General features: G+C 37.7%; 1 protein-coding gene and 3 long non-coding RNA genes across 10 annotated transcripts; 2 read left to right on the top strand and 2 right to left on the bottom strand.

Annotated features, from left to right (window-relative positions):
• The first annotated feature begins 311 nt into the window (after positions 1–311).
• Positions 312–6,563, top strand: LOC133729748 (uncharacterized). Its single transcript, XM_062157311.1, has 12 exons — positions 312–1,547; positions 2,001–2,203; positions 2,297–2,494; positions 2,626–2,697; positions 3,073–3,168; positions 3,503–3,582; positions 3,774–3,849; positions 4,135–4,345; positions 4,561–4,757; positions 5,014–5,119; positions 5,238–5,327; positions 5,442–6,563. The coding sequence occupies exons 1-12, from the start codon at positions 995–997 to the stop codon at positions 6,194–6,196; spliced, it is 2,637 nt and encodes an 878-aa protein (XP_062013295.1). The 5' UTR covers positions 312–994; the 3' UTR covers positions 6,197–6,563.
• A 3,603-nt stretch (positions 6,564–10,166) lies between these two features.
• LOC133731516 (uncharacterized) lies at positions 10,167–10,919 on the top strand. The gene is made up of 2 exons (XR_009856699.1): positions 10,167–10,378; positions 10,508–10,919. It is a non-coding gene; the product is annotated as an uncharacterized LOC133731516 (long non-coding RNA).
• Positions 10,920–11,759: 840 nt separating this feature from the next.
• LOC133727916 (uncharacterized) lies at positions 11,760–15,383 on the bottom strand. 3 transcript variants are annotated; one of them, XR_009855435.1, is made up of 6 exons: positions 14,686–15,383; positions 14,541–14,612; positions 13,604–13,686; positions 13,136–13,438; positions 12,838–12,922; positions 11,760–12,164 (listed from the first exon to the last, which is right to left on the bottom strand). It is a non-coding gene; the product is annotated as an uncharacterized LOC133727916 (long non-coding RNA). The 3 variants fall into 3 exon arrangements; XR_009855434.1 differs by lacking the exon at positions 13,136–13,438 and having other exon boundaries at positions 14,686–14,761; positions 14,854–15,383; XR_009855433.1 differs by lacking the exon at positions 13,136–13,438.
• A 3,180-nt stretch (positions 15,384–18,563) lies between these two features.
• On the bottom strand, positions 18,564–23,626 carry LOC133734432 (uncharacterized). Of its 5 annotated transcripts, XR_009858269.1 has the most exons (7): positions 22,901–23,626; positions 22,376–22,453; positions 21,456–21,705; positions 20,809–20,961; positions 19,966–20,022; positions 19,084–19,140; positions 18,564–18,835 (listed from the first exon to the last, which is right to left on the bottom strand). It is a non-coding gene; the product is annotated as an uncharacterized LOC133734432 (long non-coding RNA). The 5 variants fall into 5 exon arrangements; XR_009858268.1 differs by having other exon boundaries at positions 21,456–22,453; XR_009858266.1 differs by having other exon boundaries at positions 21,456–23,042; positions 23,125–23,626.
• Positions 23,627–26,707: the final 3,081 nt, after the last annotated feature.

Below are 26,707 nucleotides of genomic sequence, written 5' to 3'. Positions count from 1 at the left end.
TTGGCATGATGATTTTCATATTAATTTATATATAGTGATTTCATATAGAATTTTGAGATTTGAGGATAATTCAGGTAGTTTGAGTGGTGTATTTAATAAAATGATAGAATAATAAATCAAAAGGATGATGTATTAAGTAAGAGATGTGTATTAAGTATTTACGGATGTGCGAATAAAATTCAGGTAGTTTAAGTATTTACGGATGTGCGAATAAAATTTCCCTTTATCAATATACACTAGACGTGTAAAAAAAAAAGAAGACAAATTTCAGTTGAAAAAGGAGCGAAAAGAAAGAGCAATTGAATAGAACAACGATGTCGTCTTCAGTAGTTGTTGAGCTGTGTCTTGCTTCTCATCATCTTCCTTCAACCCCCAAATCTCTCTGTTGGTCAACTCCCCTTAAAAGACGACGCCGTCCGTGATTCTCACCTCTCTTTTCTCTCTCTGTAATCTCCATGTAGCTGCAGTAAATAAAAATCTTTCAAACAAAATTATTGGGTTTGTGGAAAAATTCTACTTGGTATTCTTTACAGATAAACCATTCTTAGCTTCCACGAGATGATTACGGATAATAAGTTGCTATCTTGGACTATAGCTTATCCTATTCTATTCTCTTTGCTTGCGTATGTATACATGTGCATATATAGGCCCTCACTCGTGCTTCTACTTTAACTTATTCATAGTCTTTCATTGTTCTCTTGTACTGTTTTCAATTCAATTCTTGTACTTGGATCATGGGTTTTGCTGTGCTTTTCTCCCTAGTTCACTGAACTTAGGAGGTCACTCTCTTCTGGGTTTTGCTCAGATAGACACATTGAGCTCAAAGTTGAATTCTTTTAGAGTTTTCAAGAGATTATGCGTTCTTTGTTTTTGTTAAAGTTGAATACTTGATTGTTGGGAGTTGGATTTGAACACAATTTGGCTGTAAAGTTGTTGTTTTGGTACTTAATTTGCCTGTTTCCAATCACATTTGGGAATTTGGGGTATTGTTTTGATGGAAATGAAGGGTTTTGGGTCGATTGATATGTCATCTGTGTTTGTGATTTTTCTGTTATGTGTATGTGGATGTGGTTTGGCTGAGGGTAAGGAGTGTACAAACACTGTTCATCCTGGGATGGCATCACATACTTTACGGTTTGCGCTTTTATCTTCCAATAATGAAAGTTTGAAGAAGGAGATGTTCTCACACTACCACGTGACACCAAGTGATGATATTGCTTGGTTGAATTTGCTCCCAAGAAAGATATTGAAGGAGGAAGATGAATATGAGTGGTCAGTGCTGTACCGGAAGATGAAAATCTCCGCTGGTGGTTCTGAGGCCCCCGGAGGTTTTCTCAAGGAAGTGTCATTGCATGATGTGAGGTTGGATCCAACTTCACAACATGGGAAGGCACAGCAAACAAATCTAGAGTACCTGTTGATGTTGGATTCGGATAGTTTAGTTTGGAGCTTTCGAAAGACAGCTGGTTTAGAAACCCCTGGGGCACCATATGATGCTGAAGGTTCATGGGAGGCATCGACTGGTGAACTGCGGGGTCATTTTGTAGGTTAGTCATACTTGCTAACTCATTGTTTTGTTTTCTCCGTTAACATAATTTGCATTGCTCATTTCAGCTTTTCTGTAATTTTCATTTTGTCATATGTTTATTGGTCTTCTTCATTGACATTATGCTGTCATACTCTAATTGTGATTTTATTAAAGCTGCTTTCAATGTTGTGTCAAGCTTCCTTAGATTCTGTGTATTGTATACAGTTTAAGAAAGGGAGCTACTTCTGAGTCCACCTTAGTTTGGAGAAATGGTTGTGTGTGTGTTTTTTTTCTTTTTTCTTTTCTTTGATATTATTAATGGAGAGAATGAATAATATGCAAAAAATACTCATGAAGTAAGATATATAATGGTTCTGTGCCTTTTGGATTTTTAGATTTCCAATTAGTTTTTAATAATCATCTTGTATAGTGTATAGTTGTATACCAAGTAACTTGCTTTTATGTCTTGAAGGGCATTATTTGAGTGCTTCAGCAATGATGTGGGCTAGCACTCATAATGATACTCTCAAAGAGAAGATGTCTGGGATTGTGTCAAGTCTCTCTCTTTGTCAGAAGGAAATTGGCAGTGGATATCTTTCGGCTTTTCCAACTGAGGAATTTGATCGCTTTGAAGCTATTACACCTGTCTGGGCTCCTTATTATACCATTCACAAGGTAGGATCAAATTGGGTTGTTTCACTAGAGTAAATACTTAAGTTTGATTCAGAGAGTCATATGTTTAAATTTTCAACTTGTCTACTTTGACAGATGTTGGCAGGCCTGTTTGATCAGTATACACTTGCTGGTAGTGATCAAGCTTTTGATATGATGAAATGGATGGTTGATTACTTTTACAAACGTGTTCAGAATGTGATATCGAAGTACAGTATAGCACACCATTATCTGTCACAAAATGAAGAAACTGGTGGCATGAATGACATTCTTTATAAGTTATATGCTATCACGGTAAGTAATTACTATCAAGCACCTTTTCTCGAATTCAGATCTTCGTTTTGATAGCACACAATTCATTGCTGTTAATTACTTCTAATATGTGAATGTTGGGTTGTGTCAACCTTTCATGTTGCTATGCTCAGGGAGATACAAAGCATTTATTGTTGGCTCATCTTTTTGACAAACCCTGCTTTCTAGGAGTGTTGGCAGTGCAGGTAACCATTGTTTTCTTTTCAATATCTCTAGGTATCCCTTAGAAAGTTTAAATATTTTGTCTTCATTTAGTAAGCAGAGAACAAACACAATGAGGAATTCAGTTTTTGCACCAAAGAGAAACTAATAAGGCTCCTAAGTCCTGACAAAGTTATATAATAGATATACAAAGAATCAAAGTGGTAAATTTTTTACATGTAATTCATCTATATTTCCTTGGAAATACTTTTGGGACTTTTGGAGAATGATTATGATCTGAAAAAGTTGGAAGAGGATTCACTGGTTCTGGCTTTTCTGTCTCTTGCTATATCTAGGACAATCAAAGAGAAAACTCATCTCTTGTAATGCCTCTCATCAAGTAGCTTTTATACTTGTAGGCTGATGACATATCTGGTTTTCACACCAACACGCATATTCCAGTTGTCATTGGTGCTCAAAAGCGGTATGAAGTCACTGGTGATCCACTTTATAAGGTAAATGCTTTATTTATATTGTGGAGTATATGAATTACAGTTCTCAACAAACAACTGAGTACCTATGTACTGTTTATATTTGTGCTTGCAAATTGGTTCCCCTCACATTCCATGTGTGTTTGTAGGTGTGTTACTTCTCTTTTGGGTATGGCATTTCACTTGCGTTCTTCAACTTTACACTACCATCATGTCTCTTGACCAAGAAAGAGAACAAAAAAATAAAATAAATAAATAAATAAAAAATTTCCTCTTGTCCATTCGTATGTCAGAACATATTTTAGCTTATTAGGGATGACTTTAATGCTAACACTTCTCAAAAATCTGAAATTTTCAGGAAATGGGGATTTTCTTTATGGACATGGTTAACTCTTCTCACAGCTATGCAACAGGAGGGACATCAGTGAGCGAGTTTTGGTACTAAAATTCAGCAAATTAAAGTTTCGATTCATCATAAGCTCTTCCTTGTGCTTGAATCTCCAATGCTAACCTGAGGACAAGTAGTTAGAAAGTCTAGATGCATCCTTTTATCGAGGGATGCTTGTTTCTTTCAGACTAGGTTTTTATTCCCGAATTGTTCTGATTTGCTTTCCTGAAATTGTGAGCAGGTCAGACCCTAAAAGATTGGCGGCCACTCTACAATCAGAGAATGAGGAATCGTGCACAACTTATAACATGCTGAAGGTATGCATTTTTGCAATTATCAATCAAAGAAAGACCTTGGCTGATTGCTTTAATTATCTATTCTTTCTACAAAGAAAGACCTTGGCTGTGGTGTGTGTTCCCCCTACTAATGCAAAGGCTTCTCTGATACGTTACATGATATTCTCTAGCAGATTTTAGTTTATCAATGAAGGAAAAATTCTGGGAGGAAAATTTGTGCATTCTCCATCCACTTTATAGTTTTCAAGTTATTTATCATAAAGGAACACTGCTTCTTAACTTTGGCACTTTGCAATCATCTTGTAGGTCTCTCGCAACCTGTTTAGATGGACCAAAGAAACAGCATATGCGGATTATTACGAGCGAGCTCTAACAAATGGTGTGCTAGGTATCCAAAGAGGAACTGAGCCTGGAGTCATGATCTACATGCTCCCACTAGGTCGTGGACAGTCCAAGGCCAAGAGTTATCATGGTTGGGGATCACCATTTGGCAATTTCTGGTGTTGTTATGGCACTGGTATGAGATCACTTGTTCCTTCTAACATTTTCTTTCAGGGATTTCAGATTCTAACAACTTGCTTTAAAAGTTTCATGATCTTTACATCCTCCTCATATGCGTTCTCGTTTCCAACTTGTTCTGATTGAAGCAATTTAGGCTGCTATTCCATTTCTGCTGTAGTAGGTACAGCCTAATAACTATCAGTACTGTATTACTGCTTGATGCTTTTGTAGGGATTGAATCGTTCTCTAAGTTGGGAGATTCCATTTATTTTGAAGAGGAAGGAGAAACTCCTGGTCTTTACATTATCCAGTATATATCAAGCTTGCTTGATTGGAAATCTGGGCAAGTCGTACTTGATCAGACAGTTGATAACATCAATTCCTGGGATCCTTACCTTAGAATCACGTTAACATTTTCTTCAACGAAGGTACATCACATTGACTATGGCCTCAACAGTAACACTCGCATGGTTCATATCTTCGATTGTTGAAATTCATCATTTTGCCCACAAAATAATCATGCACAGGTGTTGTATATTTTGTATTGGTTAGATTCAATCCTCATTTACATCTGTGTGATTGATTTTGGTCTCTAGATGTTGGTGGCCTGTCCCATCCAAAAAAGAAAATCTCAGGTGTTTTTTTTCTGCAAAACATGTTCTTATGTTGGACTAAATGATGCAGGGGACTGGCAAATCATCTACCTTGAACTTGCGAATGCCAATTTGGACTGATTCAGATGGTGCAAAGGCAGCATTGAATGGTCGAAGTCTGCAGCCATCAGCTCCAGGCATGAGATACTATAATAATATCCTCTTTAATTTCTGATCCTCTTCACGCTCATTTTCATTTCAACTTTTAGGTATATATTATAGACATAATCGATTTTATCTATTTGTGGGATGCAGGTAGTTTCTTACCAATCCCAAATGAATGGAGCCATGGTGACACAGTAACTCTTCAGCTACCCATTACTCTGAGAACAGAAGCTATTAAAGGTACCCTTAATAAAATCCATTCCTACACAAACTTTTTGTAGTATATTTCTTTTAGCAACAAAAGATTCTCTCATAAATGATGTAGAACTGACCATATCCTTTGAATAAACCCAGATGATCGGACAGAGTATGCTTCACTCCAAGCAATTCTTTATGGTCCAGTTCTGCTTGCGGCTCATACTAGTGGTAACTGGGACCTCCAAACCAAGTCCAACTCCCTTTCAGACTGGATAACTCCAATCCCTTCCTCGTACAATAACTATTTGGTTTCTTTCTCCCAAGAGTACAAAAACTCTACTTTTGCCTTGGCCAATTTAGACCAGTCGATTGAACTAGACAACTTTCCGGAATCAGGCACTGCTGCTGCTGTTCATGCCACTTTCAGACTCATTTTAGATGACTTGTCAATAAAAGTTCCCAAAGCGCAAGATGCTATTGGTAAATCAGTCATGCTAGAACTGTTTGATCTTCCTGGGAAGGTTCTTGGGCATCAAGGGAAAGACAAGAACCTTGTGATAGCAGATTCTTCAAGTAGCAAGGACAACATAGTTTTTCGCTTGGTTCCAGGTTTGGATGGAAAGAATGCATCGACCTCCTTGGAGTCAGAAAGTGACAATGGTTGCTTTGTGTATAGCTCGGAGTTGGAGGTTAATGCAACCTTGAAGCTCGGTTGCAATTCAGAATCGTCAAACGATGGATTCAAACAGGCAGCCAGCTTTGTAATGAAGAGTGGAATAAGTCAGTATCATCCTATTAGCTTTGTTGCCCAAGGGGAGCATAGGAATTTTCTTCTACAACCGTTGTCAAGCTTCATGGATGAATTTTATACTGTCTATCTTAACATTACAACTGTTCAAGTTCGAGCATGATTTTGGAGACTAGAGCTAATGAATTGGGAACAAATTATTTATGGTGGCTTTCTCATTGTGGCTACAGTCATCAACTACCTTGATTTCTTTGGCACTATATGGGGATCAATCTGAGTCTTTTTTTCCTGGCCTATCTCATTGAGGAGTCGATCAAGTTCCTGAATTAAATGTTTTCTTCTATTACTAGTAGTATTATTCATTTTGTATAGAGATATTTTAATCAAGTCCTATTTGCTACATTAATTTTGATTGTAGTCCCGCCACTTTTTTATTATTAATTGCGGTCCAATCATTTTCTTTGTTGTTCGCCCCTCAAGGTAAATAAAAGAAACAAATCAAAATCCCATAATTTGGGGTTTATTTTTCAGTTTAAATATTTAAATTTTGAATTTCAAATTCCTCATATCTACTCAAGGAAAATAATTTTTTTTTTGAAAGCCCACGGGGTGAAATAGTATATCCATCACAAGCCAGAATAAGTCGTTACATATCTTTCCGCTGTCATTGCCTTAATAGACAGACAAGAAGGTGGTGATAGTATCCACAGTGGTACCTAGAAATAGACTTACTCATTATACATTTTAGACCATAGAGATAGCGGAGATCCTCCTTTGGTACTACGTCAGAGATGCTAGAGATCTAGGTTCCTAATACAAGGAAACTTATTGTAATTAGACAAAAAAGCTAAAAACATATATAGAGTTAGGCCAAGGACCAAAACCCTAGCCCAAATTTAGAAGCTAATGGACTAGGGTAGAAACCCCAACCCAACAACCTAAAGCCCAGTAGGGTAGTTAGCCAAGAAGATCCCCCAGGCCCATCATCCTGGTTCGGGCCCAGTCCACCATCTTCTCTCCCAACCTTCGTTGTACGTCACATTCCGGCCGAGTTCGGCCCGACCCATGCCACCAACCCGCCTCGTCGCGATCCACATCATCATGGCAGCGATCCAATCGTCCCGAGCCATGCCGCCGACCTGCGTCACCACCAAACAACACCATCCCCAATTCGGATCTTCACAACCCCGCACCACCACCAATCGATACCCATGTTGGCGTCGCCGGTCCAAGAAACCATTCACAGGGATCGATTACAGGCTTGTAACAGCACAATCATCGCCTTTGCCACCAGCCCAGCTGAACCAAACTGACAAAAACCGGGGGAACCCTCTCCGACAGAGCCTTATGAGCAGTAGATATGGATCCATCGTCCGACAGCAAACCCCAAGACGACGGCGAGGCTGGAGGCCACCCGAACTTCCGGGCGCCGCTGGACGAGACCAACTTTGCAACAACGGAGTACGCGACTCAAGGAAAATAATTATAACAAACTATGCATTTAAAACTACATAAATATATCTTCTTCTTTTTTGAGTAAAAGTGAAAGTTGTACTGATCAAGCTAGATGATTATAAACATAGATAATTGCAAGAGAGTGAAATTCCCACTCCCTAATTTGTAATCCACACTCTCTTCCTGTAGGGTGGTTCTAGTTGGACCTTCAAATTTGATATTTTAACCTCCAGTTTTTTTTCAATTGTCAATATGAAAAGACAAATAAGGACAAAATGAGAAAAATGAAAAAAAAAAAAAAAAAAAAAAAACTCTTCTTACCTCCCCTAAATATAACATTCAATTAAATTGTTTTTTTTTTCCGGAATTTCCTTATATTGTCATATAGTTTTATAATTTACCTAAAACAATTAAGTAAAAATAATAATTTCTATACATGGCCTATAATTTAATACAAAATAAATTCAAAACAATCTGATTTGAAATTTCCTTAAACTAAATTAATTGAATATTATGATATAGTTATTACTTGATCTTCCAACCCAAAACCCTTGAAATCCTTCTTTTAGCAAATTCAAAGGGAAGCAACATATCAAGATTGAGAACCACTCTGATTAATTTTGGTGGAGGAGAGACCTACTCATAAGAGAGCAATATCATGTGATTTTGATTTATTCTGCTTCTCGTGATTAAAGAAAGAGATAAAAAGTAGAGTAATAAATTATTGTATATCCTGTTCAAGAGTGTTTTGGTATTTGTCCACTTAGCTTTTCAAGTATTCTAAAAAGTAAATTAGAGGTGTACTAAGTATAGGAGGTCCAAATAGCAAATTTGGAGGTAGCAAATTTGGAGGTCCAACTAGAACCACCCCTTCCTTTATTTGGTCAAAATTCTTATAAAAGACAAAATTTAAGTTACCTAAAAAAAATAAGTGTGGATTGTAAAATGAGGTGTGCAGATTTGACTCCCCTAATTGCATCCAACACAATAGTTGGAGCATTATTATGCCAAAAATTGTTCATATTGGACATTTGGACTCATAAGCTATATATGCTAGCTAATTTGCAACACAATTTGTATCCCTAGGAGTATAAGCAACTTCTAATTCTTGAGATAGTTGAACATGCTTGAATATCAAAGATCAAGCTCATGTGTTCAGAAACAACCAACTCAATGGCAGTAGCTTGTACCACTAGCAAATAATCATATCCAGATCGACATGGGAAATTTGCATCTGTTGTAGTAGCTCCACTCCCATTTTGATTACCAATAGCTCAACCTGCTGTGTGGAGGCAACACAGTCCAAATGATGTGAGAAACCAGCAAATCTTGTGGATGCATTCCGCAGTACACCTCCAACACCTCCAGAGATTGAAGATGTCAAGAAAGCTCCATCTACATTCAATTTTAGCATGTTATGTATAGGAGGCTTCCAATACTTTCTTTCTGTGACTCCTGCACCTTATTACTACACCAGGCCCACTCACCTGCGGGACGAAATTAAAGGGACAAAACGGGACGAAATCATCCCAGCCGTTAGATGTTAATTGAGTTGATCCAACGGATAGAATAGAAAACCATTAAAATAAATTTTTTTTTAACTCATTACCCAATCCCGTTTAGTCTCAACCAAGACTCCACGTTCAGTCTTGGGTTCTTCCTCGGTTCCTCCTCCCTCCCTCGTCTCAACTCTCAATCCTTCTACGGATCCCTCAGAGCCTCCCATATACCATTCTTGATTCATCCTCATCATCATAGGATTGGTCTATCTTGAAGGTATTGTTCTTAGATTTTACTCTCTCTCGATTTTAGGGTTTTTTTTTTTTTTTTCAATGATTCAATCCTTTTGTAGTTTGGTGAATCATGGAGCCATCGTATTTTGTTTGATGATTTCATTGCTGGTGTTCTGATTTGATTGTCGAAATTTTGGTATTCTTTTGCAAGTATTGATTTTGCTGGGATATAGAGTTGGTCAAAAGAAATTGAAAAAAGGTCAATAATTTTTTTCCCGACTTTTTGTCCATGGAATGGATTGAATCATTGAATAGGAAGCCTCATTGATCCAAAAAGGTCAATACTCTTTGTCCTGGTTTCATTTTCTTAATTTTGAGCTTAAATGGGTATGCTTTTTGTTTAGGAAGTCAAGAATGATTTTGGTGATTGTAGTTGATTGCTTAACTCGTATTTGCTGGGATGAATGGGCAGAGTATGATAATTTGGTGTTGTTTTGATGAGTTTTCAGTTCAGGTTACATGGGCCCATAAGCTATACGGTTATAACTAAGAAGCTCCTTTTTTTTTTGTTTTTTCTTTTGTGGAATGTGTGATTGAAACTTTGGGGAAGTGAAGTAGTCCTTATAATTAAATTAGTGCTGGGATGTAGCGTTTGAGTTTAACACTTGAAATTGATAAGCAATTTGAAATTGCTTTTTATGCTTTATTATTCTTTTCAAATTGTCTCGGTCTATTCACTGTTGAACTAAACCTTCTATATACCATTTTAGAAATTGTAACTTTAGTATTGGCACTTTCCAATCTGTTTAGGATGGTATGGTAATTAGTTTGTAAGGGCAGATTGGGGCAGGTGCTGCTACCCTGGGAATTAGCTAAGCCCTGGACTCTATACTGAGTTGAAATTGTTTTGGGAGGCCTGTGGAGGAGGATGCTCCAATAGCTCCGGGTCGTTTACGTTATGCAAATACTATAGTAGAATAGATGTTTCTCTTCTCTTTACTATATCTGATCTAGTATTGCAAGTTTTCATACTGAAGAAGTTGAAAAGCAATGAAGAAAAGCTAAAGGATTTGGAAATCTCAACAGTAGATGGCTTCCAGGGCCGGGAAAAGAAAGCCATCATTATTTCAATGGTTCGATCAAACTCAAAGAAAGAGGTATACATATGTCTCTGGTTCCATTGCTAATGCATAAAAAAAGTTAGATGGTAGATGTCTCAATTTATAACTGAATTCTATAACCTAAACGAACTGAATTTGGGATTTTTTTTCAAAATATATACTCAGGTTGGGTTTCTGAGCGATCACAGGCGAATGAACATGGCTGTAACACGAGCAACAAGGCAATGTTGTCTTGTCTGTGACACTGAGACAGTGAGTAATGATGCATTCTTGAAGCGATTGATAGAGTACTTTAAGGAGCATGGTGAGTATCTAAGTGCATCAGAGTATAGTAATGAATGAGCAACAGTACCTCGACATCTACAAATTTGCTGTTTTTGGTGGCATAGCTCTGAGACCTCCCACTGCTTCTGCAGTGGAGGAAAATTTGTATTCTAATTAGAACAGATTCTATTCTTAAATCATATTTGTACCTAGTTTACTTTATCTTTTATTTTCTGTTCTCTAATTTTGATATGCTATACGTTTAGGGGCCACGTAGATAATAAAATTGCCTTGTCATTGGCGTTTAGATTGATCCTTACTTCCTCCTACAAGTTTCTTACGTGTCAACTCAGAACCAAGCAAAGATGAAGCAAAAAGATATTTTGATTCATTGTAAGGCGAATCAGAAGATTTCGTCTCTAACTACTGAGGGAAGAATGAACTAATCCTCTCCATCCTGAAGCCACTATAACTGATAAAAGATGAGTAAACTGGTCTCAACCAGCTCATACATGATCAGAAATGTGGCCGAGGAGTTATGAAGTAGCATGTTAATGTCTAAAAGTCCGGCGGTAGCTGAACCTTAGTTAACGCTGATTCGGTGAGCGGATCGATACTTGTGATATTTCCAAAGCCTCCGTTACCTGTCAAGTAAAATACAAAGGGCGTTAGAGGGAGACCGCGTTGGGCGGTCTTCGACTCTCCGAAGCCTAAGTTAGTCAATGTATTTATGTTGACAAAGTAACAGTGGGTAAGTATTGAATGCGTAATTAATGAGGAGAGAGGAGAGAACCTTTTATAGGTGAGGAAGAGGTTGATCTTCTCTTTGTTTTCGATGTGGGACAGATATGCTTCAGTTCCCAGTAATGGAAGCTTCTGATGCCATCTTGGCGTGGCGCGTGGCGGCGCGTCGCCGCCGATCTGGAGGTGGTCCGACGTTGGGGCTGTAGCCCGCCTGGCGGTGTGTCTGCATGTCATTCCTTTGGTTGGAATTAGTACCTTTGGCGGTATAATGAGCGTAGCCCATTAGAGCTAATTATGCTTGCAAATGTACATGTATGTACATAGCAGTTGCCTCAAATCCCACTAAGCTAGTCTATTTTTATGCGACTAACAAGTTCTGAAATCTATCAAGTTTCTTCTCCTCAGTACAAACTACAAAAACAAACTTTATTATTTCTTCTCCTCAGTACAAACTATCAAGTTTCATCTAATCAGGATAAGACGATCAATTTAATAAGAATTTCATATTTCCCAACAGGTACATCCAACACAAATATCAGAAAAGAATTTAAGCTAACTAATCAACTTGTTCAAGTAACTGGTTGAATTAGTATCTCTCCTACTTTTACAGCAAACAAATAAAGTTCTCCTCCAGTTCCATATAATCCTTTTAAACAGGGGAAGTTCTGATTCAAGGGTCATGGATGCATCGTATATTTAGGGAATACGCTAGGATTGTATTCTGCACGGATGGCTCACTTTTAAAATATAACATGCATGGATGGCTCAAACTGGCAAGGGTTTTGCCTTCAGCAGACAGGAACTGTACCCTGACCTACATAAACAAAATGAAATTAGTCAAATAAAAATCATCCAATGGAAACAAAAATAGAGGACCATGATGAACAAAATTATAACTAGTATACATCCCACATATACAGAAAACAAGAAGGACCACAAAAAGTGAGAGATTAAAACCTCCCTCTAACTTTCAGATTCCTAGAACTCGAGTTTTTTGGTTTGCAATTCACATGGTATAAATGTAGAATGAACTAGCTTCCAATACCACATTATTTGTTTTTCCTTTAACTAGTGGCTTGAGGTCACACCATCCAGTTGAAAATGTGAGAAGAAGCAGTTGACATATTTACAGAGTCCAGAAGAGATTTAACTACGAAACTTTCTCTTGATTTAGTCCAGAGAAAAAAAAAATCTTCACTGATTTGAAAAAAAAATTCTTATTAGATCCTTTCTTCCCACTGCTTCAACCTATCAACAACCTAACCACCCGCTGTTGCAGCAAAAGATTTCATGATGATGGTAACTAGGGACTATATCTCCAAACCAGAGGCAGCATCACCATATTCTTTTGAAGAATCCATACTAATTACTCTCTGAGGGTGCCTACATAACATTGATTGACGACTGTGATACACCTTAGGTGTGTGCATGACTCAAAGATTTTGACTTTGATCACTTCACAAAAGGATGAAGGAAAAGAAACAAACCTATAAAAAGCCAGGACCAAATGCGCCAAGTCGGGCCATGTGCCTCCTCTGTACGCTCCCCAACCACATGCTCGAAACCTGCACACTGTTGTAGGAGTGAGCTTTCGTCCTTGCATGCACAGTAAGGGCGGACCCAACCATGCTAGGTTTGAAAAATAATAAACTTGAAAATATTTACTACATAATATTGTGCACGTTTATCGAAAATACATTAAAAAGAGGCAACCACAAACATTTGTTCTCTTTTATAAAACATATACAGCATGCTTCACACAACTTGGAGCTTCGAGATACTTACCTGCCTGCTACTCTAAAACAATCGGTGACCGACCCGGTTCGTCATCCTTTGAGAATCGGCCAACTACTCTGTAGTCCTTGTGACTACAAGTAGCGAAAGTGTCCATTTCATAGCCCTGAGTGTCATATGACTGGTTCACTGTCGGTACTCACCATTTCTCGACAAACATAGGAGCACAGCCCCCTCCGGAAGTTCACAGTTATCGACACCGTGGGATCCCTAGGAATCAACGCGTCTAGGTCCCATTCACTTTTAGGTCACAAGCACAAACATACAATGGGTACAGTATCTCAACATGCAAGTCTAGCCTCGGTTTTCACAATCAGCAATCATCAGTTATGGAAACACGGATATCACGAGGTATCGACTAATGAACAACCAAAAACGTACTTGCAGGCAACATATTATTATACTAGAGCATTCCACATATAGAAAAGCCTCTAACAAGGAAGGGACAGCTCACCCTACCTGGATATGGAGTTCTCGCCCAAACTTAGTTTCGTTTCCGACTTTGGATACTTCGTCTAATTCCATGTGCACACGCTCGAGTCCTTTGAAATAAATTCAAACTAATAAGTAACCTCACATTATCATAGCGTACTAACCGAACAACCACAACTTTCATTTAATTTCTTTGAAGTCTAACAAATTCCCCTTTAATAGATAAAATATAGTATCCATTCCCAAATAATTCAAATGATATGACATTTGAAGTTTTAAACCATTTAAGATATGACAATTATACTTAACACTTTGACCTTCACTTCTTTAACCTTTTTACTTTAACAAAAAAATTGACAATTTCCATTCCCGAACATTCCATTAAATAAATTTATCTCAATTTTAGGGTCATGGATAATTTAGCAAAGCAATGATCCGTAATTGAATTTTAGGTCAACTCGTTAAACCTTTCTATTTTCTTGGTATACCTTAGCTTCCTTAATTCCCTTTAAATCGTCAAAGTATTTACTAAACGAACTTCTTATTAAGTTCGGCCGAATGATCATTAGCGAATATAACTTCATTTCGGATACCCATTCCTTATGAACTTGAGCAATTTACATTTTTGTTAACAATAACCAACTCACTTTTTTTGTGGTATCCGGAATGATAGTTATAGACATTGTCATTGTTTACCCTCTTGAGCAAACTACTCTTATTCATCACCAATCCAACACTAATCTCTTTCATTAATCAAATTAACCAAGGACAGTTTCGTATCTAACCTATTCCATTCAACAACATATCAATATCACCATTTTAACACTTTCCCATTCATGAGACTACAAACAACTTTCAGGTGATTTTAACAACTTCAACCACCAAAATAACTCCAATCACCCATTTACGACAATTAGAGACATAGCACCATCAATTTCACAAATCAGAGTAACCGGGCCCTTACCATTCTTCTTTCCCCAAAGTAGAGATCATTTTGTCATAGCAGCATTTCAACATCACTGACCATTCGAACTCCCTAGCAGACAAAACATGATCAATACTCAACTCTCAACAGATTTCATATCCAAAGTAGGATTCGAGGTTCTTACCTTTCCTCGATATCAATCGAAACTGTCCCAATAGCTCTCTCTCTATTCCAAAGCTTCCAATCACAGATTCAAAAACCTCACACAGTCCAATTCGATAGAATTAGGGTTCTCAATCCAAATAAAAATGGAGCCTTGACAATGAAGCGGGTGACGAGAAATCCAGCTTACCAGATGAAAGGAGTAAGCCGGTTGCGCCCACAGCGGCGCTGGGTAGCTCACGCACTGGCGGTGGCGCCTGCGGTGGTTCTGGCAGGAGTTAGAGGTCTGAACCATGGAGTTTTTGGTAGAAGAAGGCGTGCTGTTTTCATCTATGACAGTCGTGTAGCCTGAGATTGACTGGAGATTGGAAAGCAAAGACATGCAGAGCCGTGGGCTCCGACGATGAGCGTACAGCGTCGATCGGAGACGGAATTTCTAGAATAGGATGATCGATGTCAGCTGGACTAAGCGATGGTGGTTGTGTGTTGAAGAGACTGCCGAAAAATAGAAGTTTCGGCTAGACAAGGCGACGGGGACTGTGGTGGTCGCTTGTGGTGGCTATAGGCGGTGCATGGCAGCGATTTCTCTTGGGCTTTGGTCGGTTTTGGGTGTTGGATCGGTTGGTGGTGGTGACGTGAAGTGGTGGTCGGAAACTGTGTTTTGTGGGGATGGCAGAGAGGAAGAGAGAGAACACGGGGAGAGGGGGAGAGAAGAGTACGGCCGAGAGTGTTTTGGGATTTTAGGGTTTTTTTGTTCCTATTTATACTTGTACATGTGAAATGACAAGTCTACCCCTGCAACAAATTCAACCAATAATTGAGTCGGGTTTTGAGCTTGCTTCTTTATTCGTTTTTTGTCACTAATGTTCTTAGTCGACCCCGTCGGGCTCAGAACTCGAATTACTAAAAATTCAATTTGTGTCTTTTCATAATAATCCCGACAATCTTTTGCTTCAATAAACCTTAGTAATTCTTTAGGCCCAATAGGAAGGACATTGCCCCAAACTTAATTCAAATAGCCCAATTGGTAGTCTCGGTACCTAAAAATGTCCAAAATCGATTCCTTCACTAAAATCACCTTGTGCAAAAATCTTATTTTCGAAAATTTACCTTCGAAAATTAAATAAAATTTCTGGGGCTTCACACATTCCTCCTTTCTATTTGGTTAAACACAGTCTATCTCATGTACGTCCTTTAGTGAATCTTCTTTTTATTTTGTGTCACCCCAAAAGAATTGTGCACACAACTGGTGCAGGTCATCACATAGAGATTTAGCCAGTAAATAAAAATTCATGGCATAGAGGGGAATAGTTTGTGCTACTGCCTTGACGAACAATTTCTAGCCTGCAGCACTTAGTATTTTTGATTTCCAGCCTAGCAGTCTCTTTGTCATTTTTTTTCTTAATATAAGCACAGATTTTTGTTTTTGATCTACCAACTCTGAGAGGGAGCCCTAAGTATCTGTCATGTTCAGTCTCCAACTTGAATTCAAGCACGCCAGCCAATTTTTATTGCAATTCCTGAGTGACATTTCTGTTGAAACAAAACACACTACTTTTCTGAAAGTTAACTTTCCGTCCAAAAGTTTTTTCATACAGATTGAGAATAGCTCTATATGTCTAATACTCATCTTCTATAGAAACTCTAAAAAGGAAGCTATCATCTGCAAAGAAAAGGTGATGCAAAGTGGGAGCTTCAGGGCACATTTTCAAACTATTCAACTGATGAGTCTCAAGTGCCTTGGAGAATAAAGAGGAGAAAACCTCAGCACAAAGAATAAACAATTAAATAGGTGACAAAAGGTCACCCTATCTTACGCCTCTAGTTGGAGTGAAACAATCAATAATCTCACCATTTATTGAAATTGCATATTTCAGTATTTCACAGAAGTAATACACTGCATAACAATGTAAATTCATTTGTGTGAAAAGCCAAGTTTAAGTAGCATTACCTCCAAAAAAACTCCATTCTTGGTTTCTAAGGTTGTGCATAAAATGTGTAGCCTTAGTAGCATTTAGTATGTTGTCTAAAATTAGCCTACCAAGGACACAAGCACTTTGAAGAGGTGAGATAATTTTAGATAGTATGCGTTTGAGCCTAATAGCTATCACTTTTGAGTTGATTCTGAAGAGCACATTGCACAAAGCAATAGACCTAATGATGTGCCTCCTTAACATCCTCAACTTTAGGAATTAAAGTCAAAGGCTAAATATTGGTTATTACCATGAACTTTAGATGTAAAATCACTTCAGTCCCTGCACTTCTAATTTCATCATAAACATCCATATGCATGCACTTTCAAATTTGATACAATAGGTCTAATCAGTTAGTCTTCTGTTAAGCGAGTCCGTTAACTAGATGACATGGCTCATGCAGGACCCATGTTTTATGATGTGGTGATGAGATGATATGCCTAGTCAGCTTAAGAGTGGGTACCACTATTAGAAATCTATCAAATAATTTTTTTTTCCAACAAAGAACCTAACCATAGCTCAAACTCACAATCTCTTAAATACAAGTCACATAACAAGTCATCATGCTAACCTTGCAATATTATAAATCATCCTCAGTTTTTATATTTATGCTATATTTCTTAGAATTTCAAACAATTTTTTTTAATTATGATAACCTTTAACCTTTAGTTTTTATACTAATATATTCCTTGAAAAAAACTCAAGTAGTTGAAAATTTTTATCATTAAGGTTTTTGTTTTGTTTTATTTCTAAGTACTTTGGATGAAGATAAATGAATACTAGTCGGTGAGCCGTGACCTGTTGGTTAGCCAGCCTAACTAACACTGTGGAGGTCACGGGTTCAAATCTCACTGACATTAGGGATGGGGTGGGGTGGGGAGTTACATTGTCGTCCAGATTCAAAAAAAAAAAAAAAGATAAATGAATACTTGAGCCAAAAATAAACCCAATATATTTAATGAATATTTTATCTATTGTTAAAAAATAATTATTTTATTCTCATAAATATATAAAAATGATTAAGGAATTTTTGTTTGAAATTTCAAAAGATATAGTTTGACCAAGAGAAAATTAAAGGGACGTGGTATAAATATAAAAATTAAGGATAATTTATAACAATGCAATGGTAGAATGGTGGTTTGTTGTGTGACTTGTATTGAAGGGGTCACAGGTTCAAGTAATGGTTGGGTTATTTGTTAGGCAACTTTATTTGTTGTGTGACCAACTCACTCAATCATAAGGTGACATGTCATCAAAAATGAGCTCATCAAGTTCATGTAAACTCCTAAGTTGACTAGGCATGCATGCCACCTCATTGTCATATCATAAAGCATGGGCCTCATGTGAGCCACGTCAGCAAATTAATGGACTGACTTAATAGAAGACTAACGGATTGGACATATTGGATCAAAACTGAAAGTGCAGGGATGTTTCTGACTAAATTAAAAGTACAGATTGAAGTGAAGTTCGGAGTTTAAGGTTAATGCAACCTTGATGCTTGGCTGCAGTTCAGAATCGTCAAACAATACGTTCAAGCAGGCAGCCAGCTTTTTCATGAATAGCAGAATAAGTCAGTATCATCCGATCAGCTTTAATCACGATGCACTACAAAAAAAAATTGCAATGGCCACGGCGCAATGCCGTCGCAAAAAGCCTCTTTTGCCGTCGCAAAAGAGCATTGGCGACGGCTCTGCGACGGCAATGCTTCCGACGCCGTTGGTGGCGTCGCCAATGTTATTTGCCACGGCAATTCCCCGTCGCAAGACTATTAGCGACGGCAAACGTTTGCCGTCGCAAGAATTTTGCGACTGAAAAATGCCGTCGCAAATACCAATGGCGACGCCACCAACCGCTACTGAAGTTTTTTGCCGTCGCCAAAAGTCATTTGCTACGGCAAAAATGCCGTCGCAAAAGTGTTATTTATGAATAAAAAAAATCTGGCATGCAAATATGCATGCCAATTTTTTTTGTTTTGTTTTTTTAATACAAGCTATACAAAAAGGAATGAAGCTTATATAAAAAAAGTGTTACATTTTAATTTTTGTCATGGATGTCACAAAGGAATGATGCTTCTACCAAAGTTTACAAGATAATTAACTTTTACAAGGTAGTTATCTTCCTCTACTTCAAGATAAACTTTGCACGGATCTTCCTTGATCTACTTCACGTACCAATTACTTTAGTGTTGCTACAAGTCTCCTACAACAGAAAGTCAAAAATCTTCAAGCACTCATTAAGGAAACAAAAAGCTAGAAAATCATTGGGAGATGTACATGCATGACACATATATTACTTCATACCAGGAAATACAATATTTCACTCAAACTCTTTTTTAACTTTTTGACATTTTGTGCCAGGAAGAGTAAGAAGTAGTTCACTAGCTGGTCTTACTTCGTCGACATTAAAGATAGAGTAGTTGATTTGAAGAATGCTAAATCCATACTTACCTCGAAATATATGTCTGAATTTCCGTTCATTATCATGAAGACCGTTGCAATTAGTTCCTGCACAATGGGCAGCTGTGAGTAATCCTGAAGGAACATGAAAAATGAATGAATGACACCCAAGTTCATGAGGAAGAGCAGTTTAAACACTACAAAGGAAGAGCAGTCTAAAACAATATCCTAGTAAACAGACCATTTTAAGTAAGGCAGTTTAGAAGGTGCTTTGAGGTAATGGAAGACACTTGCGGTAGTTCAAGCTAGATGATTTAATGTTCTTTAAAGGGAATAGACCTGCTGTGCCTAGTATCAATCCTTAACATGGCAACTCAAACAAAGGAAGGGAAAAGGAAAAACAAACAGGTGAAACAAAGTGAAATTACAAGTACTTTAGAGATGTCATTTGACCAATGCATTTTGGGGATTGAACCATTGATTGAGCAGTTCCTCACTACTATCCAGAAATCATATGAAGAGTTCAGATAATATAAGGGTAGACTATAGATGAAGGGAAAACCCATAATGATGGTCTCATTTTGTTCACATAACTATCATAGAAAAAGTCAGAAAAAAATACCATAAACAGACAATTACTAACTACCTATGGGGAAATTGCAACTAGTTCTGACTTTAAAATGATTACTCGATGGATACTCCTTCTCATTTTTATTAAGTCTTCTTGGGATGAAAATTACCAGTCTAAAATTATTGAATCCTATAAAAATCCATGCGGAAATCCATTGAATATGCTAATACATTGTCCTAGCTTACTTCCCAATTCAACTCAACTAAAAACAATAGATGCACAAGTCATCAATAAATTATCTTGACATAATAAGATACATAGACACAAGTACTATAGGCAAAGAATCAGTTTTATAGCACAACCTGAGCAAATTGGTCGATGTCTTTTTTAGTCGCACACCACTTGATGTACACATGCACCTGCAAGACAGTAACAACCGGGAAAGTAAGCAGGTTTTTCAATATTACAGGATACACACAAACTAAATTAGCCACTGTTATATGAGTAACTATCATTGATATATAGTCAATATTCTTATAACATATTCAAAATAAATTCAACATTGTGGTATATTAACAAAGGACATGGATGCTAAGCTTAAAAAGAGGCATTGCTTGGCTGTGCTTGGATTTGAATCCAAGCTGTTGAAAAGAAGCCCAAAGGCTGATAATGAGACATGCCATTTAATGAGGCAAATGATTAAAAGATTGATTAAATACCACATCATCCGAGCATGGTTTTTACAGCCGGAGAACAAAAAAAAAAAAAAAAAAGACGAATAGAGACCAATGCTGTCAGAGTATAAGGAGAAGAGCTTAAAATTCTGTAGACATTTACATTCAGAGATGATATTTAGCACTTTATAGTACCCAAAGGAAAACTTCCACTAAGCATGAGTTGTGAACTGCAACTAAGGGACACTATGATATATATAACTGATGCCTTGCTGGTTATATCACGAAAACGATTTAGAATTTGGATTTAGAATTTGGCTAAGAAAGATGCACACAGGCAGCAGTCAATATAAATACATACAACAATAGATACCTTGTTGATATAGATTCTAGCTTAATTACTAGTGCAAAGGCAGCAGTGGAAGAAGAAATTTGATAAACATTTTTCAATCTTAGGAACAAAGACAGTAGTGCAAGAGGAAAAATATATATATACACATACAAGAATAAATTTGATAAACACATATTTACCTTCAAGTGGATATCTCCAGGTTAGCTTTGATATACATACAGGAATAAATTTGATAATCACACCAAAGTAATCAACAAGCCAAACACTTGTAATGAACAAAAATAATTGCCAAACACTTCAAAGTGGATCCCTCCATGTTAGTTTCTTTGCATCTGCAGCAGTATTATAGTAATCAATTTTCTAAATACTACGAGAAAGATGTCTGTTTCTAAATACTAGGAAAAAGACACTGATTTGGTTCATATGCCTATGCATCTTTTACAAAAGAATGAGCTTGAAAGATGCAATACAAGAATACTTGTCAACATCTTTCACAAAACACAATACAAAGGCAATTTCCACCACCTATATATACCATGCTTCACATATATCGTGGGTTGAAAACAATCTGTTTCCAGTTCTATTTTCTTCCCAACCAAACATTCTCCAAAAATTAATAAAAATTAATAAAAGAAGAAAATTGAAATCCAGATTTATTGATCTTCACACCAAACCTGTACACTTTCATCATGCTCATAGAATCATAGACTCAAGATCCAAACCAAAAAATTCATTTTTCTTTCGCTTAGATTCTCTGAGCCACAAATGAAATAGAGTACAAAGCCTATAGATGAAGAAAAGGCAATTATCTATGAAACAAGAATACCTTCTGTTCTGGAACCAAACTTTGATTTGGCTAGGCTCAATGTTAGAGAGAATTGGGTACTCCTTAATGAGCTGTTGGCGACGAATCGAACTGGGTTTGGGGCATTCATGATAAAACCTCTCAAGGGCTTCAACAACCTGCTCAGGTTTGTACCTCACATACTTGCCATTATTCATTACTCCTTTACCATCCGTGCAGGACATAGCCATTTTTCAATTATCATACCAATGACCAATGGAGAAAAATTGGACTAACAATGAATCAGCAGCAGAAAAGTTCATTAAAATCATAATCCAATACCTTGGAAGTACAGTAAAACTTGTAGCTTTTTGAAAGAAATGTCAAGGAATTATGAACACCATTAAACAACAATCAAGTGATAAGAAGTGGACTCAACAGCCATATATATAAAGATTAAATTGAAATCATAACAACAGTTTAAATATATTCCCAGAAATACACCATCAAATTGGTGTATAAGTCTGAATTCATTAACTCATAGATGAAACGACTGAGTAATCAAAAAGTGGAACCTTGCTTCCAAGTAACCTCATAATTGAAAAGTAGTTTCAAAACTTAATAGCATGCATGTAAAGAAAGAAAATCAGATTTCGATAGCAAAGCTGCACATGATATAAACATCTATAATATATATGTAGCTTCGTTGCAGCAACCAAAACTTTGGAAGGAGAGCAAGACTACCAATATGGTTTCTCATGTGCACCTTAAAATTTCCAGCAATCAAAAATCAAGAGCTAGTTTTGTAACAATGTAAAAGATTCGATAGCAAAGTAAATAATCAATTAGCAATAGCTTCTACTAGTTTGTAGGAATTACTTATCATTCAAGATTACTTATTGAAAAGCAAGAAGTAATGGTCGAGGATAGCAAACACTGGTCACTTTGGAAAAGCTGCAAACCTTGAGTATATAAAAGATCAAGAAGGGAATGAAGCTCCAACAAGAAGCATATGTAAAATGATTCTTCAGTCCTTGGGCCTGTAGCCACCAAGAAACAAAATATAACAACAAAGCTACGTAAACACAGCACAATAAAATCCACAAACTAAATCACCCCACTTGAAGACTACAATTATACCACACACCCATCAAAATAAAAAATGACAGCATGATACTATAAACACTTGACAGCATAATCAGGTCTCCAACAATGCAAAAAGTTGTTTCAGATTTCCCACCAACAATAACAATCAGTATGCTTTAGCAATTTTATTACTTCAACAGGCTGAAAATTTTAGAACCATAAAGAGCAGTAGAACTAGGTTCGTAAGATTTGTTCCATCCAAGTACATAGAAAACTAGGTTGAGCACGTAGTATGAGCTAAACTTGGATTGACCATGGTACATAAATCAAAGAGAAAAACGAATGGAATACATATGGCAAGAGAACCCATTTGAATGTGAGATATGAAATGAAAGACGAACCAATTTCTGATCTTGATCTTCGGCCGACGGCCGACCCTCGTTTTGACGAGCAAGGAAGATGGTTTGGTTTGGTCTATAAGGAGTAAGAGCAGAAACAGCCGCCCATATCATCGTTCCTCCACAGTTCTTGATTTATTCTCCCCTACAGAACCACCAAGATCGAAATCATAGAACCACCAAATCAGAAAAACAAAAATCATACCAAACCCAGAAAGCTCCTCTACCTATACCACAACTCCAACCACAAAACGGCCGGGTCACACTCAAACGGGCATTGAATCGGGTTCGACAAGAGAGGGAACTGAATTGAGATACCCAAAAAGAATAATTCCCGAATCCAAGTCAACCCAGTGGCCACCAAGTTCATCGAAGCTCAATTTGGTGGGTGACATCGAGATCAGAGAGAAAGAGAAAGAGGGGTTGTGGGGGAAAAGGGTTGAGGGAAATAGGGCTTTTAAATTAGAAAACAGATCTAGTAGAAGAATGGGGTAGCATAGTTGCTTATTCGTGCGACGGCATGTAGAGTCAGTGGCAAACTTTCATTATTTTGCGACGGCTATCCTTCGCTGAAGTAGAATCATAGTGTTTGGCTACCCCCATTGCAACGGCGCATCAACTCGGTTGCAAATCTTGCGACGGCATAACTTTGCCGAAGGGAATTGCCAGTTTTTAGCGACAGCAAAACCACGCCGTTGCAATCAAGCGAAGCCGTTGGAATTCTTTTTTGTAGTGATGGTCCCTGTACTTCCAAATTGCTTCACCCTCGTCTAAAATTTGAATTTGACTTGGTCATGTGCTGAGTTGGAGCTGACATGAGGGCCCACTTTTCAGCCATTGACTCCCTAACAAGGGTAAAATGGACATCTGTCAATTCCAAACGCTAAATCTAGCCCAATTCCAAACCCAAGAACTCAAAGGCAGAAACCGCCATCCTCTTCCGTATCTCCTCCATACCACCGCCATCCTCTTGTGATTCAACGTATCTCAAGGAACACTACTTCCTCCTCCCCCATCACCAAAGCCATCACCAACACCAAAAAGGATAAAATGACATATATAAAGATACAAATAACAGAGATGAGATGGACTGTTTTCACCTTTTCCTCCAACATACTGCAAAGGTGTTGCCCTGCCTCAAAATCCATCTCGGCTCAAACCCAAACATCACGGCCTCCGCCAACCCATTCCCGCCACGGCGGACTACCCATTGACCCAAACCACGAGCATCGAGAAGGACTGCAACATTGAATTGGCACGCGGCGAACTCACCATAGTCTGTCCCCGGCAAGGCAATAACATAGTCGCGGTGTTCGCGCGTGTCAAAGATGAGATTCAGTGGCCGTTGGCCAAGGACGAAGCAGCTGTGAAGCTTGATCACTCCCACTACTTCTTCAATTTTCTTCCACCCAGGTCCAGTATCACCTCATCCAAACCTTCAATTCAATCTGCTTCTTCTTCTTTACCGTCTCTGCCTCTTTATTCTTGGGTTTTCTGAAAGCACCACAAATTCTTTCACTTTCTGTCATTCTGTTCCAATTCCCCAACTGGGTTTCTTTCATTTTGCCCCTCTGCAGGTTCATAAAGCAAGAAGCTTTAATTATGGTTTTGTTGTAATGGGTTTCTCTGTTTCTTGTGAAAAGTGGTCATAACTAGTTGGTGTTTTCCGTTTTGGGGCTAGTCTTTTAAGTTCAAAGGACAAGGGCGGAAGACAAAAGAGTGACAAAGAAAAAGTGAAGGAAGAAGATGAGAAGGAGGAGAAGGAGTTGGATCTCACTCTATCCTGAAAAAGACTCAAGTTTTCAATTAGTTCACTATGTCAGCAGCATTGTTTCTTGTATTAGGTTTTTGATTCTTGATCTAGGTTTGAAGAAAGAGCCTCTGATTTTGATGTGGGTGATTGAAAATTGATGGGAAGCTAGCTAAAGATGGGTTCTATGGAGATTGCTGACCATCGCAGCCCAATTCAGCACCGTCACAGCCGACGTTGAAAACAGCTTCGATAATACCCACTACTACTTGAAGGTGAAGAGGAATCAGCGGTGGGGATGAAGTGGTCAAGGAGGACTGGAGGAGGGGCTTTATGGGTTTCTGTCCGAGAGTTAGAGAAAGAGAGAGCTCAATTTTTTTTTTTTTTTTATCAGATAAACAACTCAAATGCTACAACTAGTTTTTTGTGAGTCGAACTCACAACCTCTCACTTACGAAGGGACGACTATGCCACTAGACCAAATGGTATTGGGCATAACTCAATTTTTTTATTAATTTTTTTTATTAATTTAGCCTGAAAGGTCATTTTGGGAATTTACCCTTCTTACAGGGTCAAAGGCTGAAAAGTGGATCCGCATATCGGTTCCAACTCAGCACATAACGTCATGTTTTGAGCCAAATTCAGATTTTGGACGAGGGTGATGCAATTTAGAAGAGCAGGGACCATCGTGATTATAAAAAAAAAAAATCAGGGACCAAACAGATTCTAACCCTAAAGTTCAAGGAACTAAACTGAATTAAATCCAAAAATGAACTAAAAAGGGAGAAGCCACACAAAAAATACACGAGAGAAAAAGAAAGAAACAAAGAAATGAGAAGTATGTGTTGGAAAAAAAATAACCATGGAAGAATGAGAGGAAGAAAGAAATGATTCGGTTTTAGTAGGAAAAAGAAAGAAACATTAAGATTGTTGGGCGCTTAAACCAGTGTATAAGAAGTTTATAAAAGGTGATGCAGTAATAATTAATTTTGATTAAAAATAATAATTTTAGGAAATCTTGTTTAGAAAATAAACTAAGTTTATTATTCTATGAAATCTTGTTTGACTTTTGTTTAATTATGTTAAGGATTAAATACTGTCTCATCCCTTCTAATTTCACATGTTTAGTCCTTGTACTTCAAAATTTCGGACCAATAGGTCATTTCCATTACTCTCCATCGAAAACCTCTGTTAAGTAGTTGACGTAGCAATTCTTCGACACCAAAATGTCTATTATGCCCTCAGTTCTTTTTTTTTAATAATTTTTTTTCTCTTTTTTTTTTTTCTTTCTTTTTATCTCTTCTTCTTCCAACTCCATGAAATCTTCGCCGTCAAGTTCCACAACTTCAAACTCAATTCGGCATCTCCTCCCCAATCTACATCTACCTCCGCCTCATCGTCTCCTACCCAGATGACGTTCAGGAGCAGAATCGTCTCCACTCACAATCAAAAATTCCAATTGATACAAGACAAATAACTGAAAGAGCATTGCAGAAAGATATGAGACAAATGCAAAACATACTTCATCTCATATACAAGGCAAAACAGATGCAATTTGAACCAAGCTTGAAGAAAGTTGAACCAAGAAATAGAAGAGAGAAAGACGAGGAGCTTTTCATCAAAAACGGCTTCGTCAGCAACAAACCCACCTCTGTTCTTCATGTGAGAAGAAGCCCGAGCTCACCCATTTCGGCATCCACTCTCTCTACCTCCTCCAACGCGGCGACGGCAATCCAACTTCTAATCAAGATTAAAACTTGACCACTCAAATCACAATCAAACAACAAAACCAAATCACACATTGCATAAGAACTCACCAGAGAATCGAGGCGCCAACCTCGAAGAACTCGTCGGAGACGTTGCTGCAAATCGAGAAGCAAAACGCCGCCGTATTTCTAGACTCGATCTGAGCGCAAGCCATCAAGTCCCAACCGGCTGCGTTTCAATCTATGTTTTTGATCAAGAAGATTGATATGGGTCTCGATCTTCGAGTGCTTCTGCAAAAACACCAAGTCTACAAATTCGTAAAATCTGGAAATCTCTTGGTAATTTTTCTACTT

Source organism: Rosa rugosa, chromosome 2 (genome assembly GCF_958449725.1).
Source record: "Rosa rugosa chromosome 2, drRosRugo1.1, whole genome shotgun sequence".
In the NCBI taxonomy this organism is placed as follows: domain Eukaryota; kingdom Viridiplantae; phylum Streptophyta; class Magnoliopsida; order Rosales; family Rosaceae; genus Rosa; species Rosa rugosa.
This window is presented reverse-complemented; position numbering and strand designations above follow the sequence as displayed.